The 23,091-nt window shown below is 43.6% G+C and overlaps 1 protein-coding gene across 3 annotated transcripts in view; it reads left to right on the top strand.

Annotated features, from left to right (window-relative positions):
* The window catches only part of AGO1 (argonaute RISC component 1), a 35,212-nt gene extending 12,812 nt beyond the window's left edge, over positions 1 to 22,400 (top strand). For 2 of the 3 annotated variants that reach the window (XM_070786846.1, XM_070786847.1), the window contains 11 exons: positions 1,587 to 1,706; positions 2,051 to 2,182; positions 2,310 to 2,443; positions 5,806 to 5,990; positions 11,752 to 11,911; positions 12,093 to 12,183; positions 13,284 to 13,478; positions 16,013 to 16,147; positions 16,765 to 16,866; positions 17,194 to 17,393; positions 17,633 to 22,400. In XM_070786846.1, coding sequence (XP_070642947.1) covers positions 1,587 to 1,706; positions 2,051 to 2,182; positions 2,310 to 2,443; positions 5,806 to 5,990; positions 11,752 to 11,911; positions 12,093 to 12,183; positions 13,284 to 13,478; positions 16,013 to 16,147; positions 16,765 to 16,866; positions 17,194 to 17,393; positions 17,633 to 17,741 — 1,563 coding nt within the window. In that variant the 3' untranslated portion in view covers positions 17,742 to 22,400. The remainder of the gene's footprint in view (positions 1 to 1,586; positions 1,707 to 2,050; positions 2,183 to 2,309; positions 2,444 to 5,805; positions 5,991 to 11,751; positions 11,912 to 12,092; positions 12,184 to 13,283; positions 13,479 to 16,012; positions 16,148 to 16,764; positions 16,867 to 17,193; positions 17,394 to 17,632) is intronic. The other variant, XM_019957856.2, reaches the window with a different exon arrangement.
* Positions 22,401 to 23,091: the final 691 nt, after the last annotated feature.

The following is a 23,091-nucleotide window of genomic DNA, read 5'->3' as shown; positions in this document are numbered from 1 at the left end:
AATATTTCCATGTATGTATATAACACATTTTGTTTATTCATTTATTGATGGATACTTGGGTTGCTTTCACCTTCTAGCTATTATGAATAATGCTGCTGTGAAGATAGATGTACAAATATTTGTTCTAGTCCCTGCTTTCGTTTCTTTTGAGTACATACCCAGAAGTGGAATAACTGGATCATATGGTAATTCTGTGTTTAATTTTTTGAGGACTCACCATACTGTTTTCCACACAGGTGTACTGTTTTACATTCCCACCAGCAATGCACAAGGGATCCAGTTTCTCCACATCTCTGCTTTTTTTTTCCTAGTGTTGATTCTGTAATTGAAATTATCTCCACCTTTAAATTGCCTTCAAGAGAGCAACCTCACAAATTTTAACAGTTCTGGGTTTTCATTAAGTAATTGACTAATGTGTATTCTTTGAAATACAGAGTTTAAGGGTAGGTGACCTTGTCCTGGTTTTCCCTACCATTGTTCACCATGAACTCTGGAAATTAGGCAGAGAATCAGTACTTAGAGTGTTGGCCCTATGGGAGCAAGTTTTACATTTCATTTCATCTCAGTCCTCACAACAGCTTTAAGAGACAGCTAGCGTTTTTTCCTGTGACTAAAATTAAAGAAGCAGAGCCTTCGAGTGGTTAAGAGTCCTGCCCAAGGTAACGTCATCTAGAATTGGCAAAGCTGGACTTCACACTCAAGTCTTCCAAACCTGTTGTTTCTCTCTCCTCTGCCAAAAGGCATCCTGTTCACAGCTTCCTGAATATCGTGTACATTCAGGAAGCAATAGAGTGGAAATTTTACATATCACTAGAAAGTCTTTTCTGGTCTCCACTGTGTTCTCTTAGGCCCAGTGCAGAGGAACCATGTGGTAAGATGTTCCTCATACCAGCAGAGGACACCGTCAGTCAACAGAAACAGTGATTTCTATAGTCCGAGGGCTCAGCGATCAGCTGTATACTGGGGCTTAAGAACTAACCAGGTCTGGTTCTCCTGGTGTGTTGCAGGATGGAACAACCTGCTGCCTGCTACCATTGGACAGCTGCCTACTAAGAATCCAGTTTGTGTATATTGAGTGTTCTTAGTATTCAAAAAAGTTCTAGGTTGGGTCCTTTGGTAAATAATAATTTATGATACAACTTACTAAGTGTTTGGGGATGGCAACCCACTCCAGTATTCTTGCCTGGAGAATCCCATGGAACCTGGCAGGCAACAGTCCATGGGGTTGCAGGAGTTGTACACGACTTAGTGACTAAACCACCACCACTGAGTATTTACTGTGTTCAGAACTGTACTTGATTCTTTAAGTGCTTTATTTTATTTAGTCTCCAAACAATTGTTACTGTTCTCTGTATTTAACATATGAGCCCTGAACCCACATCTGGCTCTGGATCCTAAGCCCTTAATCACAAAGTGGCTGTTTAGACTTTTGTATTGCACATGAATGTTTTCTAACTTACCTGTCTGTGAACAAGAGATTTTGTAGTTCATTTCTCAGGACTGGCAGCCAGGGCCTTTCTGTGGGGCTCTGGGTACAGGGTAGACTCTACTCAAGCCAGCGCTACCTGTTCTTCTCGTTTCCTTAGGTCTGTAACATTGTGGCTGGGCAGCGCTGCATTAAGAAGCTGACTGACAACCAGACTTCAACCATGATAAAGGCTACAGCTAGATCGGCCCCAGACAGACAAGAGGAGATTAGCCGCCTGGTCAGTGAGGATGCAGAGAAACGTATGCTTGGTTGCTCAGTCATGGAAGTCCCTGGTAGCAAGTAGATGCTTTTCTGCCTTGGCAGGACTCTTAGGAAAACAAGTCTGGATTGGTTACCTGGGACTGCTCTTCCTTCTTGACCCTATAGCTGCTTTGCTTCCTATCTCTTTTTTTCTCCTGTATTACTTCCCTATGTTATCTGCTCCCACTTACCTCATCTTCTACTTTCTCCCCCTTTCTAGGGTATTCCTTACCAGCCTCAGCTGCTCTTCAGGGGGACCCGGAGGGTGAGCAGTATTGCCAAGCTACTGCTCTCCTGAGATCCCCTTCTTTTGTCTTGCAGATGAAGAATGCCAGCTACAACCTAGATCCGTACATCCAGGAATTTGGGATCAAGGTGAAGGATGACATGACGGAGGTGACAGGACGAGTGCTGCCGGCGCCCATCTTGCAGTATGGCGGCCGGGTGAGCAGGGTCAGGGCCAGACAACGTCTCTGGGGCTTATGGGGGGAGGTTGGGTTGTTACAGCCAGTGGCTTTTGCTCTCCTACCCACCTGGCTCTATTGAAGCTCACCTGGGCACCCCCTCTGCCTATCCCCAGAACCGGGCCATTGCCACACCCAATCAGGGTGTCTGGGACATGCGGGGGAAACAGTTCTACAATGGCATTGAGATCAAAGTCTGGGCCATCGCCTGCTTCGCACCCCAAAAACAGTGTCGAGAAGAAGTGCTCAAGTAAGGAGGTTGAGTGTATGGGTGGAAAGGTGGGAAGGACCCTAGAGTTGCCTAAATTCCTCTACTCCCAAGGGGCCAAGATTTGCTCTGTAGTCTGTTTTTTCTGACTTTTGACTCTGCCCCCTGTGCTATCTGGCTTAAACTTCTCCCTGCTTCTTTTCTGTCCCACTGTGGTCAGGAGTCTTGATAAGGAGCCATATCTGTGTCAGAGATGATAATTTCAGGACGTGAACCTCCTAAGGGAGGCCTGAATTGTTTTATTGTTACAGTATTTAACATGGGTAGTAAATAGTAGTAGTGATGACTATAATATTTATGCTGATGTTGTACCTAATTTTATGTTCTCTTATTTCATCTTCACAGTGAGTAGTGGTGGTATTTCCATTTTCAGCAGACTGAGGCTCAAAGAGGTTAAGTTAACTTGTACAAGGTTCGCATTATCAAGAAAGTGTCAAATTGGGGGCAAATCAGATCTGAAGTTTCAGAGCTTATATTCCTAATTAGAAATAAAAGTTCAGCTGGTACTCTGAGCTGTTCCTTCCTATGGACAGAATTTGTTCGGTTGGGTCCGAGTGACCTGAGTTAGGTGAACATGAGTTGTAAGGGCCTCTGAGCCACTTGTGGCTGAGTAGCTGGGAGTAGATGACAGCAATGAAGAAACTGATACAGCCAAGCGCTTAAAGGAATCGCTTAGGGGAATAATGGTCTTGAATGAGTGAGTGAGTGAAGAAATCATTGACCCTCCCCCTGCAGTCTTCTTTTTTATTTTTCAAATACCACAAAATTTACCCATTAGAAGTATGCAGTTCAGTTCCTGCTGTCCTTTGAAGTGCTGGCTCTTTGTTTTCTTTGAATCTGGAGTATGGTCAGTGCATTCTGGAGCTGAGAAAGAATCAGTGGAGCTGACCACTTTGGGCAGTGATGGCAATCAGTAGAGATGTGTGCCCTGGTGAGTTCACCTGACCTTGGGATTTTCATAAGAATGGGTCATAGCAGCCCCTGATGAATGTGGAGACTCTGGCCCTCCTCTCCCCTCACAGATGCACAGCTACCTCCATCACAATTATAGTTCTCTTAAATGAGTATCTCTTACCTCCTCTCCTGAGTTCTTGGGATTTTGGCCCCATTTAGGCCTGCTGTTAGCCTTGGGCAGGCTTTGGAGGGCTGATTTCTTAACCAGTATTAGAAAGGCTCTCAACTTTGGCTTTGTGTCACCTTGTTGGTTCTATACTGGGTGTGTTTCTCTCTCATTCTCATGTCTTTCCCCTGTCCTGTCCTTTTGAGGAGCAACTTGTTGTTTGGATATTTTGGGGCACGGAACCTGATAAAGCTAGAATCTTTGATTTGGAAGTAGTCAGTTCATCAGACAACAGCCTTCTTGCAGTGATCTCTGAATGCAGGGGGTAATAAGTGACTTGTACACCTGGGCCAGTTGCTTGTATAGTCCTGGGCTAAAGATTTAAGATTTGGGAGTTTTCAGCTGTGGCAGTGGATGAGATTGTCTACGGAAAATGTGCATAGTGAACAGAGGCTGAAAATAGAATTCGGAAAAACTAGAAAGGAAATAGAACAAATTTCCCACATGTGTATGAAAGAATGGGATCCAGAGCATAGGAAAAGCCATCATTTCCACTGAGACATAAGGGGAAGAGAGGAAGATGGCCATGGAGGTAGAGAAATTGGTAATTGGGGATGGATAAGGGAGTCCTTGGAGAAGGTGATGGCACCCCACTCCAGTACTCTTGCCTGGAAAATCCCTTGGACGGAGGAGCCTGGTAGGCTGCAGTCCATGGGGTTGCAAAGAGTCGGACACGACTGAACGACTTCACTTTTACTCTTCACTTTCATGCTTTGGGGAAGGAAATGGCAACCCACTCCAGTGTTCTTGCCTGGAGAATCCCAGGGATGGGGGGTAGGCTGGTGGGCTGCCGTCTTTGGGGTCACACAGAGTCGAACACGACTGAAGTGACTTAGCAAGGGAGTCCTAGGGTCAACCCTCAGAATTTTTCTTCTGGCTAAAGAGGCCCTGTTACCTCAGCTGTGTCACTTTCAGGACAAGATTTTAAGACAGTCCCCATCCTAGAGTTCTCTCAACACTTTGTGGCCCCCAGCACTGGACATAATATCCCAAGTGTGATCTGGTAATAGAAGATAGGGAATACCACTTTCCTTGAAGTAGAGATCCACTTATTAACGGAAGGTAGTTAACACATTGGCTTTTTTAATAGCTATGCTGTAGTTGTATGCAAAGCAGAGAAGTGGCAGAAACACTCTTAGTAGTCCTTCAGAGCCCTGGTACTTAATTACATGAAATAATAGATTGTATTTTTTATTCTAGTGTTTATTTGAGAAACTTAAGAAAATAGAGTAATATGGAAAACATCCATGTGTCTATCATCCAGAGTATTGTCATGTTTATTTTATCCTTTGTAAAAAGTAAATAAAATATTTCAGATAAATTTGACAGTCCTTTATATCCTCCGTTATATGTCTCATTTCTCCTTTCTGATGCAGTCACTTTCTTGAATTACTGTAATCTTTCCATCCGATTTATATGTATTATATACCTATATAAGTGGTTTAAAATTTTACACAACCGTTTTGTACTGTATTAATCTCATTTTTTTAAACTGATTGAAAACATTTATTTTCTCACTGCATAGGTTTTCAACCCATCTTATTGATATTTGTGTGCTATATAATAACATCCCTTAAACAATTGCTTTTATTCTCTATTTGTACATTGTTGCTTTTAATCTAAATGCAGGTTTTTCACAAATTGAATTTCCTGCTGCTCCTTTCAGTCTCATATTTATGTAGCTTGATTTTTTTTTTTAATCTATTGCATGTGTACCCTCTTTTCCAACTTTGTCTTCCTTTCTTAGGGTAAAGCTCTAAAGCCCAAAGAAAGAAGCTTGTTTAATTATTTGCTCTCAGGCTTCAAATAACCCATAGGGGAGGAGGGAGCACATGTTTTCCCAAGCATCTCCTGTGCTCTGATCACTGTTGGAAGCTCATTTGTTTTAATTTGAGCCAAGAGGCCTTCCTCTTGGACATCTTCCTATTGCTGTAGACTTAGAACACAGGAACCAGCTGCTTGAGTGGGACAGGTGGGAGACTTCGAGAATTCCCGTTTCTCTGGGCTCTCTCAGCTCTCTGCTTATACCATTGAACACTTAGCAAGTCCTACATTGTTCTACCCAACTATAAATGTGGTTTTTACACTAGATGTGATGATGTCTCATTCCTCTTAGAATCTGTTAGTGCTTGTCATAGTGCTGGGGACCTAAGATGGAGGCGTTTGGTTAGAAGTATTCCAGTGGGACTTACTGCCTTTTGTCGTGACCACGCTTGTGCTGCAGGAACTTCACGGACCAGCTGCGGAAGATTTCCAAGGACGCAGGGATGCCCATCCAGGGCCAGCCTTGCTTCTGCAAATACGCACAGGGGGCAGACAGTGTGGAGCCCATGTTCCGGCATCTCAAGAACACCTACTCAGGGCTGCAGCTCATTATCGTCATCCTGCCCGGGAAGACGCCAGTGTATGGTACAGTTCTCTTGGAGTAGTGATTACAGTGATAGGACTCTTCTCAGGGTGGCTCCCTGGAAGATCCTAGGGGTGACTCAGTCTGGGTTCTTGGCCCTAGCCAGAGCCGTTCCTTAGTGTCAGTGCTCCTCTTAGAGGAGAAATATCAACTTGTATGAGCCAGTCAGTCACCTCTGGTCCTGTTTACCTGCTCACCCTCCCTTTCAGTAGCATTTTCTGCAGTCCTCTGTGTGCTGGTGTTTATGCCAGGCTAAGCTGAGCCAGATGCAGAGATCGGTCAGTCCAGGTACCTTTCCTTAGGAGGTGTTGTCCGTCAGGCCACAGGGCAGCACACCCAAGCACAATTTGTGGTGCTTCTGTTGGTGTTCCATTGCTGGGAATGGCTTAGACTCTTTGAGAGGTTTTCCTTCTATTTTTCCTCTCTTTTAAGAATGGAAATGACTATATCCATCTCTGACTCAGTGTTTTTCTCTCACTTTTTTTTTTCCTTCTCCAGCTTTTATCTTCAAATGAAGAGGTGTCTCTCCTCTGATCTTATTCAACCCATGTGTACTCTTTGTTTCTCTTTCATCCTGCTACCTTTGGGACACTTTAACCCTAAAACATCTTTAGAGTGCATTACCACAGTCATGCCATTTCCTTTAGTTTTTTCTTCCTATTTTCTTGCTTTTCTTCAAGAAAAAAAAAAAAACTTGAAGAGTTTTTAAATGTGTTCTGTACATTTTCTATCCCCACTTCCTCACCAGCCACTTACTGCTTAGCTTTTTTCCATTTATCTTACCTCTTCCAGTCTCCTAAACCTCCTCTGCAGAGGGTCACCAATGACCTTTCTCCTCTTGACTTCTTGACACTTTCTCCTGTCTCTCCTTAATTGTTTTTGTCATTACCAGGAATGCCTGGCATTTTCCAGAATTCTGTACTCTGCCCTCTTTTTCTCTCTTTTCATTCTCGTGAAATTCTCATACATTTCAGTTGTTTCAGTCATCAACTATTGTTAGATGTTATCATGTATTATTAAGATCTTCATTCAACACTGACCTCTCTGCAGTTCCTATTTCTTCCTTTGACTTTTCTTCCTTCCACAAGAGTTCATTGATCACCTACCGTGTATGACAAGAAACGCTGATAGATCCTTAATACATTTGTGGATAAAACAGTTGTGCCCTTTGCTTTTATAATGTGTTTTGGTGAACTGCCTCTTTAGTAGCTTGTCTTCTCTGTCTACCAGTAAGCTCTTCTCGTTGGTATCACAATTGCTTCTGGGTACCTTTATCCAAACTTTGGGGGCAGTCTGTCTTCTCTTTGTTTACCTCTAATGCTATTTTTTTTTATACAGTGTTAAGATGTATTCCCTGTTCGCCACCCATTCTTCTCAATTTAATTCTAACATTTCTTCTTAAGTCTTTCTTGTATAGATTACTGGATGAGACTTTTTGTGATTGGTACTCTCAAAAAAAAAACCTTCATTAGTCCCTATTCACAAAATAGAAGTTTTTGGGGGCCCTAATCTTAGTTTAACCTTTTCAGCTTCGTATTATACATGTCTTTGCTACATATACCAGAAAGATCACTTGTTCTGGAATTAGATAGAGCTGGATTTTAATCCTGACTATGCCAGTTTACTGTCTTAGGTTACCTAACCTTTCTCAGCCTCATTAGTTAATTATATAAAAGACAGCATCTAACACAGGGTCTGTGACCTAGTAGATGCTCTCCAAATGCGCATTCTTTCTGTGCTTTCCAGTCTCTGGTTTTGCTTAACATCATTTGCCTTTGCCTGAAATATCTAAATACTTTTTTTATTTGCTCTTAGTAGTATCTGTATTTTTCCAGTAGGACAGCCTTTTGGTTAGGTTTCATTCTGGTAATGCCACCTTGCAAGGAGTAATCCCAGTTTCCTCACACACAAATCATCATGTCATTGGTCTCAATGTGATACAGATTAACAGCAAAATAGAAGCAAGCAAGCACAACTTCCAATGCCTGGAAATCAGAAGCTCTTAATTATTTAGTCTTTTTTCCTCCCAAGCAGGTATTTATTGAGAGCCTACCATGTATTGGCCATATCTTGGTGCTAGGACTTCAGCAGCAAAACAGAGTTGTGCCCTGAGGAGTTTACATTGCAGTCAAGGAGCAAGACAAGAAGTGCTATGAAGAAAGGGTAAAGGTGTAAAGAAAGTGAAGGATAAGGTGACAGAAAGAGATAGACTGTGATTTTAGGTTAGACTGTCTACTCTTTTTATGCCCCACCTTGCCCTTAAAATTCTATCTTTCAAATTCTAATTTAAATGTATTTATTCCTGGAAGCTTTCTCTTGTCATCCCACCTTTCTGGATTCATCCAGAAATTGCATCAGGTTGCTGATTAATTAATTGTTTTGAGCATGGAGTGGATCTGATTCTGCTCAAAATCTTCTTCCCTCTGTACATACATACCCAAGGTAGAGCCTTCCACTGACATGATACTCAGTACTTATGAAAGTTGGTTGATCTCCAATCCACATCTCTCTTGGGCCTTAAATTGATGTCCCTTGCTTAGAAAATAAGGATGCTTTTAAGGAGAATTGCCTTGAATAATTAGCCATGTTTCTGGTTCCCTCCATAAAGGGAGAATCCAGTATTTTTGGCCTCCCTGTGTAGTGTAGTGTGGCATGCTTGGAGAAGTCAGGTGTTACTCAGAGTTTTCCCTACCCTGGGCTCAGTCATGTTATACCTCTCTCCAGCTTCATACCTTGATCATGACCTTGGGTTTCTTTCACTTACATGTTCTTTGATTATACCACTTAGGTAATGGGGGCATTTGACTAGGAATTAAGCCTGCACATAAGAGGAGCAGTCAGATTCTTTGAAAGATCCTTCACCGTCCTTCCTGAGAGGCCAAGTGATAGTCAAAACAAGGTCCACATGCATTAAATTGCCCCAAAAGTATAGGAGGACAGTGTCACATTTCCAGTTCTAATCTGCTAACTTGCCTCATCCTGTCCTTAGTATTTTTAACTCCTTCCTCTCCACTAAACTGATATAATTTTTTAATGTAATTTTTTTTATTGAAGTATAATATACATATAAAGATCTTTTGTGGTCAATTCAGTGAATTCTCATAGTGTCACAGCAGGGGTACCTAGTTCTGATAGTAAAACATTACCACAATCCCAGGCTACTGATTACTACAACTTCCTGTCAGTGATAACCACGATTATTTTGGTTTCTAACACCTTAGATTGGTTTGGACTGTCTTTGAACTTTATGTGAATGGAGTCATATATCATGTACCTTTTTACGTGTCTGTCTTCTTTCACTCAACATTATGTTTGTTAGATTTGTCTGTGTTTGTTTAATTGTAGTTTGTTATAGTTTTTCCATTATATGATTTTAAGACAATTTACATGTATTTATCCATTCTACTGTTAATGGACATAATTGGGTTGTTTCAGGCTTTTACTGTTATAAATAATGCTTCAGTGAACATTCTTGTACATGTCCTTTGAATATAGTGCCCATTTCTATTGGATGTTTAACTAGGAGGGCTTTTAAGTGTACAGATGTATACTTCCATCAGCAGCGAAATGAGGGTTCTAGTTATCTACATCCTTATCAAACTTGGTATTGTCACTTTCATTTTAGCCATTTATATGGATGTTTGTTAATACTGCATTGTGCTTTTTAATTTGATTTCTCTGGTGATTGATGAGGTTGAGTATCTTTTTATATTTTTATTGGCTGTTTCACTGGCCTCTTTTGACAGGTGCCTGCTCAGGTCTTTCTCTTTTTTTATTGGCTTAGATGTTCTTTATAATTCCTTTATTAAATATGATGTGTACTACACATATCTATAGCTTGCCTTTTTACTTTCTTAATGGCTTCTTTTGTTGAACAGAAATTTTAAATTTTAATGTAGTCCTGTTTATCAATATTTTTCCTTTATGGCTAGTACTTTCTGAGTCCTGTTTAAGAAATACTAAGGTCACGAAGATACTAGTCTGTGTTTTCTTTTAAATGTTTTTCTTAACCTTTCACATTTAGAACTAGCTTGTGTTTGCCAGAAATGGCTGTTACTTTCTCTGTCCCTTGGCAGTGGTTCCTCTTTTGGTGCAAAGCCTAGAATCCCAGCCTCTTGCCCACATCTAGAATCAGCAAATGTACCCAGGGCAAAGCAGCTGCAGCAGATGGCTCACCTCTGTGAGATTCTCATCCTCTCTGGAGTGTTAGCTCTTCCAGTTCTTTTGTCTTAGCACCTCTGTACTACCTTCAGAAAGATGATTTATGAATTTTATTTGGTTTTCTTGAATGTTCTCAACAGACACTGGTTTCCTTCTGACCGTATCTCTTGGAGATAGAAATGATCCCTTAGCTTTTTAAACAGTCTCAAATTTCTCCCATTGAAAATATATTGTACTGTTTATTGATCCCATGTTTCCTCCATGGTATTTGATATTACCAAAAACAGTTTTTGCCTCTGTCCATTCATTTTTGCCTTGGTGTCACAAAATTCTGGTCCTCGTTTTACCTCTTAGCAGCATTTGACTTGGTTGAACACTTACTCCTTCTTAAAACACTCTCTTCTTCCCTGGTATTCATGCTGCAACACTGTCTTGATCTTCCTCCTAGATAATCTGGATTTTTGTCCTTTGCAGACTCATCTTCTTCCTGTTCTGCAAGTATTGTGAGCTCCTCAAGAATCGAGTTTAAGCCCTCTCCTTTCACTCCATTCTCTTCCTTGTTGATCTCAAGATCATGTGTTCACTTACTGCTGCTGCTAAGTTGCTTCAGTTGTGTCTGACTCTGTGCGACCCCATAGATGGCAGCCCACCAGGCTCCCCCGTCCCTGGGATTCTCCAAGCAAGAACACTGGAGTGGGTTGCCATTTCCTTCTCCAATGCATGAAAGTGAAAAGTGAAAGGGAAGTCAGTCGCTCAGTTGTGTCTGACTCTAGCGACTCCATGGACTGCAGCCTACCAGGCTCCTCTGTCCATGCGAGTTTCCAGGCAAAAGTACTGGAGTGGGGTGCCATACCTGTACCTAAATATGTCATATTTTACATCTCCATTTCAGACTATTCTTGAACTTCCAATTGCTGTACTCAGTTGCCTGATTGATGTCTTCACTGGGATGACCAAAAAGCACTTCAAACTCAAAATGTTTCAAAAAGAACTTAAGATCTGTCTGTTCTATTACAAAAGTCTAGAAACTCATAAGTTATCCATAAAATTATTTTCCCTTACATAGTCTCTTGAATCTGTTTCTCTCCATCCTGACAACTGCCTTCTTAAACTACCCTCGTTTCTTTCCTAGGTCGTTCTAATCACCACTTTCTTTCTCACATGGCAGTTCCTTTGCTCTCCTTTATAGCTGGATTGACCTTTCAGTTTCTTCAGTTTGTGTTTCTGTCCCCTATCAGAGTGCGTTTTGCCTGCTCTTCCCTTGGCCTGGAATGCTCTCTTCCATATTCTCTCTCCCTTGTAAGTTCTTTTCTACCTTTAAATTCAGTTCAGTGAAGAATCCTTTCCTGGCTAGGTTATTACACTGTATCATATGCTCTCTGTGTCATAGCTCTGTGAAGTTTCCTGTTGTAGCATTTATCATTGTTATGTTTTTTATGATTTTTAAAATTAGTCACTAGATAGTAAGCACTGTAAGAGTAGGGACCCTATGTGTTTCTGGTCACCATTGTGTTCCCTAGCACCTCATATACTTCCTGGAATCAAGTAGACATTCAGTAAATATTTGTTGAATGCACTAATCAGTTCTTTCCCTGCTCATAGCTGAAGTGAAACGTGTTGGAGATACTCTGTTGGGAATGGCTACACAGTGTGTGCAAGTGAAGAACGTGGTCAAGACCTCGCCTCAGACTCTGTCTAACCTTTGCCTGAAGATCAATGTCAAACTTGGTGGCATTAACAACATCCTAGTCCCACACCAGCGGTATGAACTCTATTGCTTACTTGCCCTTGTCAAGCAAGGTAATATACTGGAGATTGATGAAAAGATAGGACACTGTCCAGGCAGAGTGAGCCACAAGGGAGAGGGGGCCAAAGTGGGTGCTAGATGGTGCCAGGAAAAGAAGACCCAACTCCTCACCATTTGTTTTCTCTTCCTTGTTTAGCTCTGCAGTCTTTCAACAACCAGTGATATTCCTGGGAGCAGATGTTACACACCCACCAGCAGGGGATGGGAAAAAACCCTCTATCACAGCAGTGAGTGATACTTTCCAACTTCCTCGTAAGGTTCTCTTCTGAGTCCCCAAGACTACACCTGATTTCCTTCCCTCAACTCTGGTGCTTGACCCTTCACAAGATCTTTTTATTTCAGCTGATCATCCCCATTAACCAGTCCCTTGGTTTTTTAATAAAGCTAACTCTGTATGATACCTTCTTTTCAGAGAGAGCAGTGAGAGAGTAGACTGGGGCCAGAGACTTGGTTATGTCTCCATCACTTTTGTTCCGTGTTTGAATTTCCCTCTTTCTCCCTGTGCCCACTTTTGGGATATGGGAAGGACCATATCTCCTCTCCAAAATCCCTTTTAAGTGAATTACTTAGTTACTGGGATTGCCTTTTTCTCTATCTGTACCCCTGACCCATCTAGTAGATTAGATAGCTCTCTAATCCCTCTCCTGACAGCTCTGCTCCTTGTCTCACAGGGCTTCTCAATTGACTAATGGGACCAGGCCTTCTTTTTCATTTCTTTTTCTTGAACCTTCATGTTTCTCTAGGCAGACTGGGCCTATCTCAGTAAATGTGGGGAAACCCTACACTATGCTTATCTTTATTTTCCTTGTGGCCATCCATCCTAGTCTCTGGCCTTTGTCCTCTTAGAAAATAATGTTGTTCCTACCATCCACAAGAACACTGTTCACTGTAGTTCCTGGGGTAGATTAGCACTTGAAGAAAAGATTAGCTTGTTTTTTGGATGAGGTCACTCTTTGAGCTAATAGTGCTGAACCATCACATGCCCCTCTGTAAGGTGTGGGAAAATCAAACTTAGCAAGTACCTACTGCGGGAGAGGTCCTGTGCATGATGACTTACCTGCGCCACAACAGCACTGCAAGCAGGTGTTACTCTTATCGCCATTTGAGAAGAGGAACAAGAAGATCAGGTGGGTTAAGTAACTTCCATATGTGTGATAGAACAGAGATGGAAACCGGGACTACTGAATCCAAAAAACCTACACATTTGATTTCTTAGGTTGTTTGTTCCCTCCTCCCCGCTCTCAAGAGGTCTTTCCCCAAACCCAGAACTAACCAGTGTTGGGAGGGTGGAGGTTTTAGGAGCTGATCCTGCCTCTTTGATTATCAGGTGGTAGGCAGCATGGATGCCCACCCCAGCCGTTACTGTGCTACTGTGCGGGTACAGCGACCACGGCAGGAGATCATTGAAGACTTATCCTACATGGTACGTGAGCTGCTCATCCAGTTCTACAAGTCCACGCGCTTCAAGCCTACCCGCATCATCTTCTACCGAGATGGGGTTCCTGAAGGCCAGCTTCCCCAGGTAGGGCCCACAATAGGTCAAGAAAACCTTCACATTGAGGCCATAGGGCCTGATGGTAGCAGAGAGAACTGCTCCCTTTCTTAAGCTGTTGGCACTGGGAGGTGCTTCTACTTACGGAGGTTTGCTAAACGGAACAGGCTTGGAAGCAGAGATCCCAACTGAGAGATGGTGTGTACAGTCATTGATAGACCTTTCTTCTTGTAATAAAAGACTCTCAGTGCCTGTTTACTAGTTAGTTCATGTTGAAGACTGATTCTTTAGACCAGTGGTTCTCCAGCTTTGGGCTTCCCTGGTGGCTCAGCTAGTAAAGAATCCACCTGCAATGCGGGAGATCTGGGTTTGATCCCTGGGTTGGGAAGATCCCCTGAAGAAGGGAATGGCTACCCACTCCAGTATTCTGGCTTGGAGAATTCCATGGACTGTATAGTCCGTGGTGTTGCAAAGAGTTGGACACGACTGAGCGACTTTCACTTCACTGTCCAGCTTTAGCATCCATCAGAATCGGGCTTATTAAAGCAGTTTGCAGAGCTCCACTCTTAAAATTTCTGCTTCAGTGATTCTAGGATGTGGTATTAAAATTTGTACCTCTGATAGGTTCTTAGTGATCCTGCTGATCTGGTGGCCACACTGCTATTGACCTTTACAGTGTTCTTACCATTCTGTTTCCCTGCTAAGCCTTCAGAGTTTATTGTTTAGACTACTATATTGAACTGATCTCCTTTTCTACCATTTAATAAAAAGTAATATAACTACCATTTACTGGGTATCTTATGTGCCATTAACTCTGCTAACCACTTTGTATATGCTCTATTCAGTGCTTACAAGAATCCTATGAAGTAATTATTATTCCACCTGATACATGATGAAACTGAGGCTTGAAAATGTTAAATGATTTCTTCAGTGTCATCCAAGCTAATAAGCAGTGGAGCTAGGATTCAGACAAGTTGGTCAGATTCCAAAGTTCATGCTCTTAACTATTATGCTCAGTTTCCTCCAAGTCATACAATGTTTCCTAAAGTACCAGATAAATTTATAACATGTATCTGTTCAGAGATGTCCTGTGGCTTCAGGTAGCCTAGGGTTAAAATTCAAACTGCTTATGCAAAGCAGTCAGCAGTCATCAAGCCCCTATTAGGGTTTTTATCATTGGAGAAGGAAATGGCAACCCACTCCAGTATTCTTGCCTGGAGAATCCGGGGGATGGAGGAGCCTGGTGGGCTGCTGTCTGTGGGGTCGCACAGAGTCGGACACGACTGAAGTGACTTAGCAGCAGCAGCAGCAGCAGCAGGATTTTTATGCTTCCACTCAATTATTTGTTTTAGTCTTCAGGACAGTTTTGTGAGGATGATCTTATTAGTAACTTTAGTAAATGTGGAGAAAATGAGACTTAAAGGGGTTAAGTAACTTGCTCAAAGTAATAAAATTAGATAAAGCTTGGGGTTTAAACTTAGTTCTAATTGATTCTAAATTCTATTTACTTCTACCATATAGTTTTTACTCCCTGTATCTGACATCCAAGGCAACAAGGCAGCTACTGCCTGTGGTTTTTCACCTGTGGCTTCTTTAGCTAGTCTGTTTTCTTATGATACTGCTTTTTTTATAGAACTGAATTTATCTACTCCCTCTACAGCCATTCCTGAACTCTGTGTCTATTCTTTCATGGTGGTCCCAACCCTGTCTGCTCCCATGGGGAACGCCCATTTTCCTCCTGATCCTAAAATTGTCCTTGCTCTGGACATTGTGATTTTTCTGTGAACCTTTATTCTGTGTCTTGATGTTAGGTCTCACTATGCATAGGAACCAGGTGAGTGCTCTCTGTGGATATTAAGCCTCCCAGCTAGGTTTTATAGGAACATAGCAGGTGAACTGTCTACAGGCATACCTCGTCTTATTGCACTTTGCTTTATTGTGCTTCACGGATACTGTCTTTTTTACAAATTGAAGGTTTGTGGCAACCCTGCGGCCAGCAAGTCTGTCAGCACCATTTTTCCAAGAGCATTTGCTTACTTCATGTCTCTGTGTTACATTTTGGTAATTCTTGCAATATTTCAGACTTTTCATTATTATATTTATTATGGTGATCTGTGGTCAGTGATCTTTGATGTTACTGCTATGACTCAGTGAAGGCTCAGGTGATGGTTAGTATTTTTTAGCCATAAAGTATTTTTAAAATTTAGATATGTACATTGTTTCTTTTTTTTTTCTTAAGATATAATGCTACTGCCCACTTAATACACTACAGTGTAGTATAAACATAACTTTTGTATGCATTGGGAAACCAGAAAATTCGTGTGACTTACTTTATTGTAGTGGTCTGGAATTGAACCTGCAATATTTCTGAGGTATGCCTCTGTAAGGCTGATTTTTGGTAGGAAGGGCTTATCCTCGCTAATGGTTGGGTGTCAGCTATAAATATTATAAAGGGAGGCTGAACAAAAAGCCTTATAACAAGTGGCAAACCCTTAGTTCAGAAGGATGAATGAACTCAAGAGGAGCTGTATGTCTCTTTGTCTCCCTCCTCACCCTGTGCCTAGATCCTCCACTATGAGCTGCTGGCCATTCGTGATGCCTGCATCAAACTGGAAAAGGACTACCAGCCCGGAATCACTTATATTGTGGTGCAGAAACGCCATCACACCCGCCTTTTTTGTGCTGACAAGAATGAGCGAGTGAGTGAGGGATTGAGGAAGTCACTGTTCCCTGGTCATGTCTCCCTTCTCTGAGTATGAAAGGAGCTGTGGAAATGAAATCTGGGGCTTAGTCCTTGGCCTGTCCATCGCCCCTGGCACTTTTCTTCCCCCTGACTCTTGTGGTCCTTCCTCTGCTGCTTCCTTTCCTTTGTTTCCCCCTCTCCCCGCCTTCCCTTCCTCCCTTATACTTGATCTCCCTCCTCCTAGCTCCCTGGCCTATAGACCCCATATATAGACCAGCTCCCAGAGATGGGAAAGGGAACTTGAATTTATTGAACTTCTATGTGCCAGACACTGTGCAAGGCGTCTTCCTCACAGCACCCCTGTGAGGTAGGTACAGTTATTATCTCCAGTTTAACCTCAGAAAGGTTAAATAACTTGCTAAGATCCCACAGCTAATAAATGGTGAAAGCAGCACTTAAACACAGGTTTGTGTAACTTTAGAAGCCTGTTATTTCAGCGCCCAGCACTCTCTCTGGGAACAGCAACTTCTACCTTACTTTTGGGATTCTGATGGAGTCAGGGTAGAATTGAGTCGAGGCCCTAGTTAGGGCCAGGCAGGTCTTGGGATCTTGGTTGTCTTTGTTTCTATACAGATTGGGAAGAGTGGTAACATCCCAGCTGGGACCACTGTGGACACCAACATCACCCACCCATTTGAGTTTGACTTCTATCTGTGCAGCCACGCAGGCATCCAGGTAGCTGGGCTATGTCCTGGGGTATCCAGTGGGTCAAAGATAGTTGATCATTCCCATTGCCTCTAGAATATATCATTCATCACTGAGTGGCATTCAAATCAGGATTGTTCTCTTAATAAGCCCTTTGTGCACTTGAACTTAAGTGTACTTTCAACGTCTTAGTCAGGTTGCCCATACAATGGGTGCTTTATGACAAAGGTGGCTTTGTGTCTGCCTTTTCATGGGTGGGCCTTCCAACCCAGCCATACTCATAATGGTAATCCTGTTCCTTACTGTCAGCCATCCCGTCTGCTCAGCCTGGGGCCCCTCACCTTCCTATCTTCCCAGGGCACCAGCCGACCATCCCATTACTATGTCCTTTGGGATGACAACCGTTTCACAGCGGATGAGCTCCAGATCTTGACGTACCAGCTGTGCCACACTTACGTACGATGCACACGCTCCGTCTCAATTCCAGCACCTGCCTACTATGCCCGCTTGGTGGCTTTCCGGGCACGATACCACCTAGTGGACAAAGAGCATGACAGGTGAGGCCTGGAATCAGGCTGGCTTCCTTTTTGCTTCAGCCTCTGGTACCAGACCCTCTCAACTTTCCTTGGGTAGAAGGAAACAAGGATTGTCCAATTTGGTGTCCTGGGGCTTGTCAGCCCAAATCTGGGTTGGGGTTTTCTCTTAATTGGTATGGGAATTGGCACCCTAGGGGTGGGGGAAGGGTTAGTGGCAGCTCAGCTCACCAGGAAGGACTTCTTTCATTTTTCCTTTTCAGTGGAGAGGGGAGCCACATATCGGGGCAGAGCAATGGGCGGGACCCCCAGGCCCTGGCCAAAGCCGTGCAGGTTCACCAGGATACTCTGCGCACCATGTACTTCGCTTGAAGGCAGAACGCTGTTACCTCACTGGATAGAAGAAAGCTTTCCAAGCCCCAAGAGCTGTGCCGCCCAAATCCAGAGGAAGCAGGGAGGAGGGAGGTGGGGTAGGGAGGAATGCAGAAGGCCCTGTTTCCTTCTGCAGAGGGGGCAAAAGCGGGGGGAACAGGGCCAGTAAGCCAGACCACCAGCCAGAAATCTCTGATATTCACCTCATGCCCTCAACCCCTCACCCCATCTTGTCACATCTGGCCCTGAACCCACTGGACCAAGACAGGCAGCAGCGGTGCCCACCATACACACAGGTGTCTCATGTGACTCACAGTGCTAAAGACTCACGCCTGACAGCTTGGTAAGGTCGGCTCTGCAGCCCTGCGGACAAAAGCTGGTAGGTTTGGGTTTGATACTTTAGATGGAAAAGTGAGGGGCTTGAGAAAGTGGGTGGGAGGAGGGAAGGATTTTTTAGGAGCCTTAATCAGAAAAGGTCTAGATTTGTTTAAGAAGAAAAACGAAATCAGATGCAGATCAATATTTTAGGATACTAGATGTTTTAATGGGTTGAGAATCCAGCCTGTAGGAAGATTTTTAATGCTAATGATTTTGGTTGCCCCCTCCCCCAGCTGCCACTCCCCTTTCCCTTATTCCTCTTTCTCCACCTTTTCTACCCCACCTTACACCTGACAGACATCCAGCCCCTAGTAAGACTTAAGGCACTATGGCACTTAGCTCTGAAGTGACACGACCCTGTCTTCCTTCCGCCTGCTGGTGGGTAACCAGTGCCTTCCCTGTAATGGTAATGCTGCAGAACTGCAACCTTTTGTACCTTTTGGGGGGTGGGGGCGGGGTGGGGGTGGGAGAGGAGGTAGGTTGGGATGAAATACCCTGTACCCAACAGGCCTCCAGCCAGAGCGCCAGCTATTTTGCATTAGAAGGAATTGACTTCCATATTCATTGAGCTTTTAAAAAGATCACGACCTCAAGATGGTTAAAATCCATTGACATTTGCACTTTCAGACATGACAAGTCTAGGAGCTGCTGAGATGACTGGCCCCTGGCCTTTCCACTTATGTCTCCTTTCTTCTTGTCCCCGCTTTCTTCCCACCTGCCTGGGTCTGGAGTTAACTTTCATAGCATTTCCCACTCTTGGCTTCTTTTCCCTGATGGTCAAGCCTCTTTATGTTTCAATATTTTTTAACTGGGGTGACTTACAACAGATGATCTTTAGGTCTAAAATAAGGGGGAAAAAAAGCAAAAACTAAACATTATTTTTATACTATAACCTGAGTCCATTGCCAAAATCTGGAACTAAATCCCTCCCATGCCCAGTGAGTTTACATCCCAGAAACATTGAGCCATCAAAGGAACTATGTATCTGACTTCTTTGGCCTGCTTTGGCTTGGCTCTGTAGGGTGTGGTTATCTCCACACGTGGGGCTCAGGCTCCACCCTTTGTGCAAATAATACCTTTCTCTTGCTGCAGGCACCTCTGCTGCACTGCCCTGCACTCTTCCTGCAAGTGCATCTCCTCCTCTGGACTATCCTCTGATGCTTGGCTTATCCCAGATTTCAGCGTGTCCTGTGGATAGGCTGGGGGATTTTGCTGCTCCCTATTGCTTCTGTTTACACAAATGACTTTTTCCTGATTTCCCACTAGGGCATGTGAGTGGATGGCATGGGCTTTTTTTTTCTCGTTTTTTCCTGTCTTCCTGGGTAGAGATGGGATTTGGCTGTCTTGCAGAACTGGAAAAGTAGGGGGTTCTAGCTTGGGGCCTGTTGGCCTTGAAGCAAGGCTTCCTCTTTCCTCGACTGTTCCTTTTTTCCTGTCCCACTGCTTGGGATGAGGAGTTGCAGCTTCAGTGTGGAAATTCCTCTTTTTGAGGAGCCCGGGCTTGGGTTTACCCCAATCTGGTGATGAAGCCATGACTCTTCAGACCTAGCTCAGGCTCAAGGCCAGCCAGCAGAAGGCTGGTCTGAATATGGGCCTATGCAGTAGAGCTACCATTTCCCCTCCCCAGCAGCGCTTGTACAGACCCAGATTTGCTATGCAAAACAGTCTATCCCAGGTTCTGTTCTGGTTGGCTACTTTGTTCAGCAACTTCACAAAACGTAGCACAAACATTATGGAGAAGGCATCAGGACTGTTGAGTAACTCTTTCTTTACTTCTTTCCTACTGGCAACAGTATGGGGTGCCCTGTGGGCACAGCCCAGCTGAAAACAGAATGGAGGGCTCTGGGAGGAGGCAGCTCACTGGAGAGCCTACATTCCTTACACAAGTGCCTAAGAGTGATGCCAACACTCCCATCTGCCCTGTCCATCGCCTTCATATATTGTCTACTTCGTGTTTAGTCACCCTTTAGGGAGGGGAGCTCTCTTGGGACAGTGGGCTCTGAGGGTTCTCTTCTCGGGTGCGTTTTGGGGCTGGGATCAGGGCAGTATTCCTGGAAGGTCCAGTCATTCACCAGCATTTGCAAATGTCCATTGAGAGCTGGTGGTAGCCACCTACTCTCAGCAACAAGTTTGTGTTCTCTCCTTTTTCTCTCTTTGCCTCACTCTCTCCAGTTGGGTCTTGAGCTGAGGCTTGGCATTTTTTAGCCCTTAGGCATTTACATGCCATTTAATAAATAAAAGAAACAGCTTGGGCAATGGCAAGAACATGACATCTTGCTGTGATTTTCTTTTTTTCTTTCTTTTTATCTTTGAGACTTGAAAAACACCCTTAACCTTGAGGATTCTTCTTCTTCGAAAGGTGGTGCATGCAGATTGAGAAGTGGTGTTGGCAACAAGCTTGGCTTTCTTTGATTTGGTTAAAGTGGTGCTTCTTACTTAGGCTCAGAGGAAGTGCTGGGGAGACCCCAGCCTCATCCTCTTAGACAAGTCTCCTGGTCCCTTTGTTCTACTCTTTTGCCTTCCTTTTCCTACTCTCTCTTTCCCTGGCCTCGTTTTATTTTTTTCTGTTCATTCAGCTTGCTTGCTGGCCTGCCTATCTGCCTATGTGATGATGAATTCTCTGCATGGCTACAATGATCCCACTGTTAGCTGGCAAGGTCAGGCTTAGCTCTTTGGCTGCAGAAGACCAAGAATCTGCTTCCCAAGCCTAGTGATGTCCTTCCTGGGTTGGACCGCCCTCAAACTTATGTGAAGGTGTAGCAGAAGGCCTGCCCATCTGGCATGAAATCAGGAAGGCTTCTGGCAACTTCCACATCTGTCCACTCTTTGGAGTCGGCTTCTCTTGTTGCTTTTTCTAGATCTGGTTTCATTTCTCTCTACCTGGGGCTTCCCTTTTCTGAGGATGTCCTAGCATTGACCTTTTTGGCTATCCAGGGTTGAAGGGTTAGGGGATAGACATGGGGGAAGGAGGGATGGGAAGAGAATGGAGAGAATTTGGCTAAAACATGGGAAAGGAGAGAGCCCTGCTCACTGATCACTTTTCCAGTCCAGCCTGACTCATTGGGGCCGAGGTGCTACGGCTGGCCTCTGGGGATAAGCATGAGGCTGTTGTTGCTGGGAACTTAGGATTAAATTAATGTTGAAAAAGAAGGTAACTAAAAGTGTGAAACCTCCCTAAAAAGCTCCTGGTTCCCGTCTACTCAGTATCTCCTCTATAGCCTCCTCTTTGGCTAAGCAATGATGTTTTTTGGATAGTTTTCTTTTTCTTGTCCAGAATTCTGTAAATGAGGCCAGCAAGATGGGCAGCCAAGGGGACGCAGTGATTTCTCAGCTGACCCATAGGATATCTGCAAGGCTAGTGGGACAGTGTTTTAGACTTGGCATTATGTGTAACAAAGAAAGGTGAATGGTCCTTCCCCTTCAGGGTAGAAAGTCATTTCAAACTGACTAAGATGCAGTTTTGGAAACTACATCAGGGGGAAGTTATTTTTATTTATATTTGCTGGGCCACGGCCAATCCTGGATGGTAGCTGGGATGCCTTCCTTCTTAAAGTCTGATCATGGCAGGGTTATGCAGGGCACTCTTTCCTCTTTGGCCTTCTAAGCTGATCAGGGAGAAGGGATTCTCTGGTTTTCTCTTCTCTCCCATTTATTAGGACTTGCCTTCTCCCTGGGCAGGGAGAGAGGCTAGGTTGGTGCTCTCCCCTTACTCTACTCCTACTGACTTAGAACCTCTGGCTGCTGTTCGGGAGCCCAAGAAAGGTGGTGGAGGCAATGGGCTCAAAACAACAACAACAAAACCAGAAAAAGGTGAGGAAAGGCAGATTTCCTTCTTTAACAAGGAAAATAGGAAACCCTCCAAGGATTGTGCAAATAAAGACAATGTGTCAAATGCACTGATTCCCCTGGTGTAGTAGCAATAAGGAAAAATGAAATGACTTTCCTGTGCACATAGTCCAACCTGATTGGTGTGTGATGTTGCACTTAGCAGCCATCTGGTGGGCATGTGTGACTACTCTGGGTTTCACTTTAGTTTCTAAACTTTTTATCCCTCTCAAGTCCAGCATGGATGGGGAAATGTCCCTGGAGCCCCACAGCTGTGTACTTGTTTGCATTTGTTTCCCTATGAGACTTGTGTTTGTGTCCTGCTTTGAGCTGTACCTTGTCCAGTCCATTGTAAAATTATCCCAGCAGCTGTAATGTACAGTTTCTTCTGAAGCAAGCAACAGCAGCAGCACAATTCTGTGTTTTATAAAGACAACAGTGGCTTCTATTTCTAAAGTGCGGTCTCTCTCTCTCTTTTTTTTTCTTAGCAAAGCAAACCGTTGGAATTAATTATATTCTGGTAGATTTTACATTAGAATAATAGATTGTGAGAAGAGCAGAATCATCACTTTCTAAAGGAGTAAAGTGGGTAAAACAAATTCCAGAGTGTTGAAACTGCCGATCATATGTAGTCATTTCACAGGGTTTCCATTTATTCTTCATTCACCAAACATATAAAGCACTGTGTCTAGCAGTTTTGTTGGGGAGTAAGCAGGCATAATTCAAAAATGAGGAAAACAGTGTTTGTCTCCTTAAGGAGCTTAAAAAGTTTGGTTGGGGATATGAGTAGCGAAATGGTTCTTTGGTACCATTTAGAGAGATTATAAGGATTGGGAAGAAGGCTATAATGCTGCAGCAATGAAGATAGAAAGGAAAGAGCAAATAGAAGAGATACTCAGGAGGTAAAATTAATAGAACTCGATGGTGGAATGAGAAGAACCAAGTAGAGGCTACCATCCACTTGGCTTGAGCAAGTGAGTATGTTGGGACATCCTTCCTCTAAGCCAAGATTGGGGGAAGGGAGACCGTAGAAGGAAGGTGGTGAATTTTGTGAAGAAAGACCATTAGGCTTTTATAGACTGAGTTTTGAGGTTCCCAGGTTTCCAGTAAACATTTATATTTTGGTGCTCAGGGAAGACTCCAAAAC

The sequence above is a fragment of the Bos indicus genome, chromosome 3 (genome assembly GCF_029378745.1).
Source record: "Bos indicus isolate NIAB-ARS_2022 breed Sahiwal x Tharparkar chromosome 3, NIAB-ARS_B.indTharparkar_mat_pri_1.0, whole genome shotgun sequence".
In the NCBI taxonomy this organism is placed as follows: Eukaryota; Metazoa; Chordata; class Mammalia; order Artiodactyla; family Bovidae; genus Bos; species Bos indicus.
Note: the sequence above shows the minus strand (reverse complement) of the source record. Positions and strands in the feature narration are given on the sequence as shown.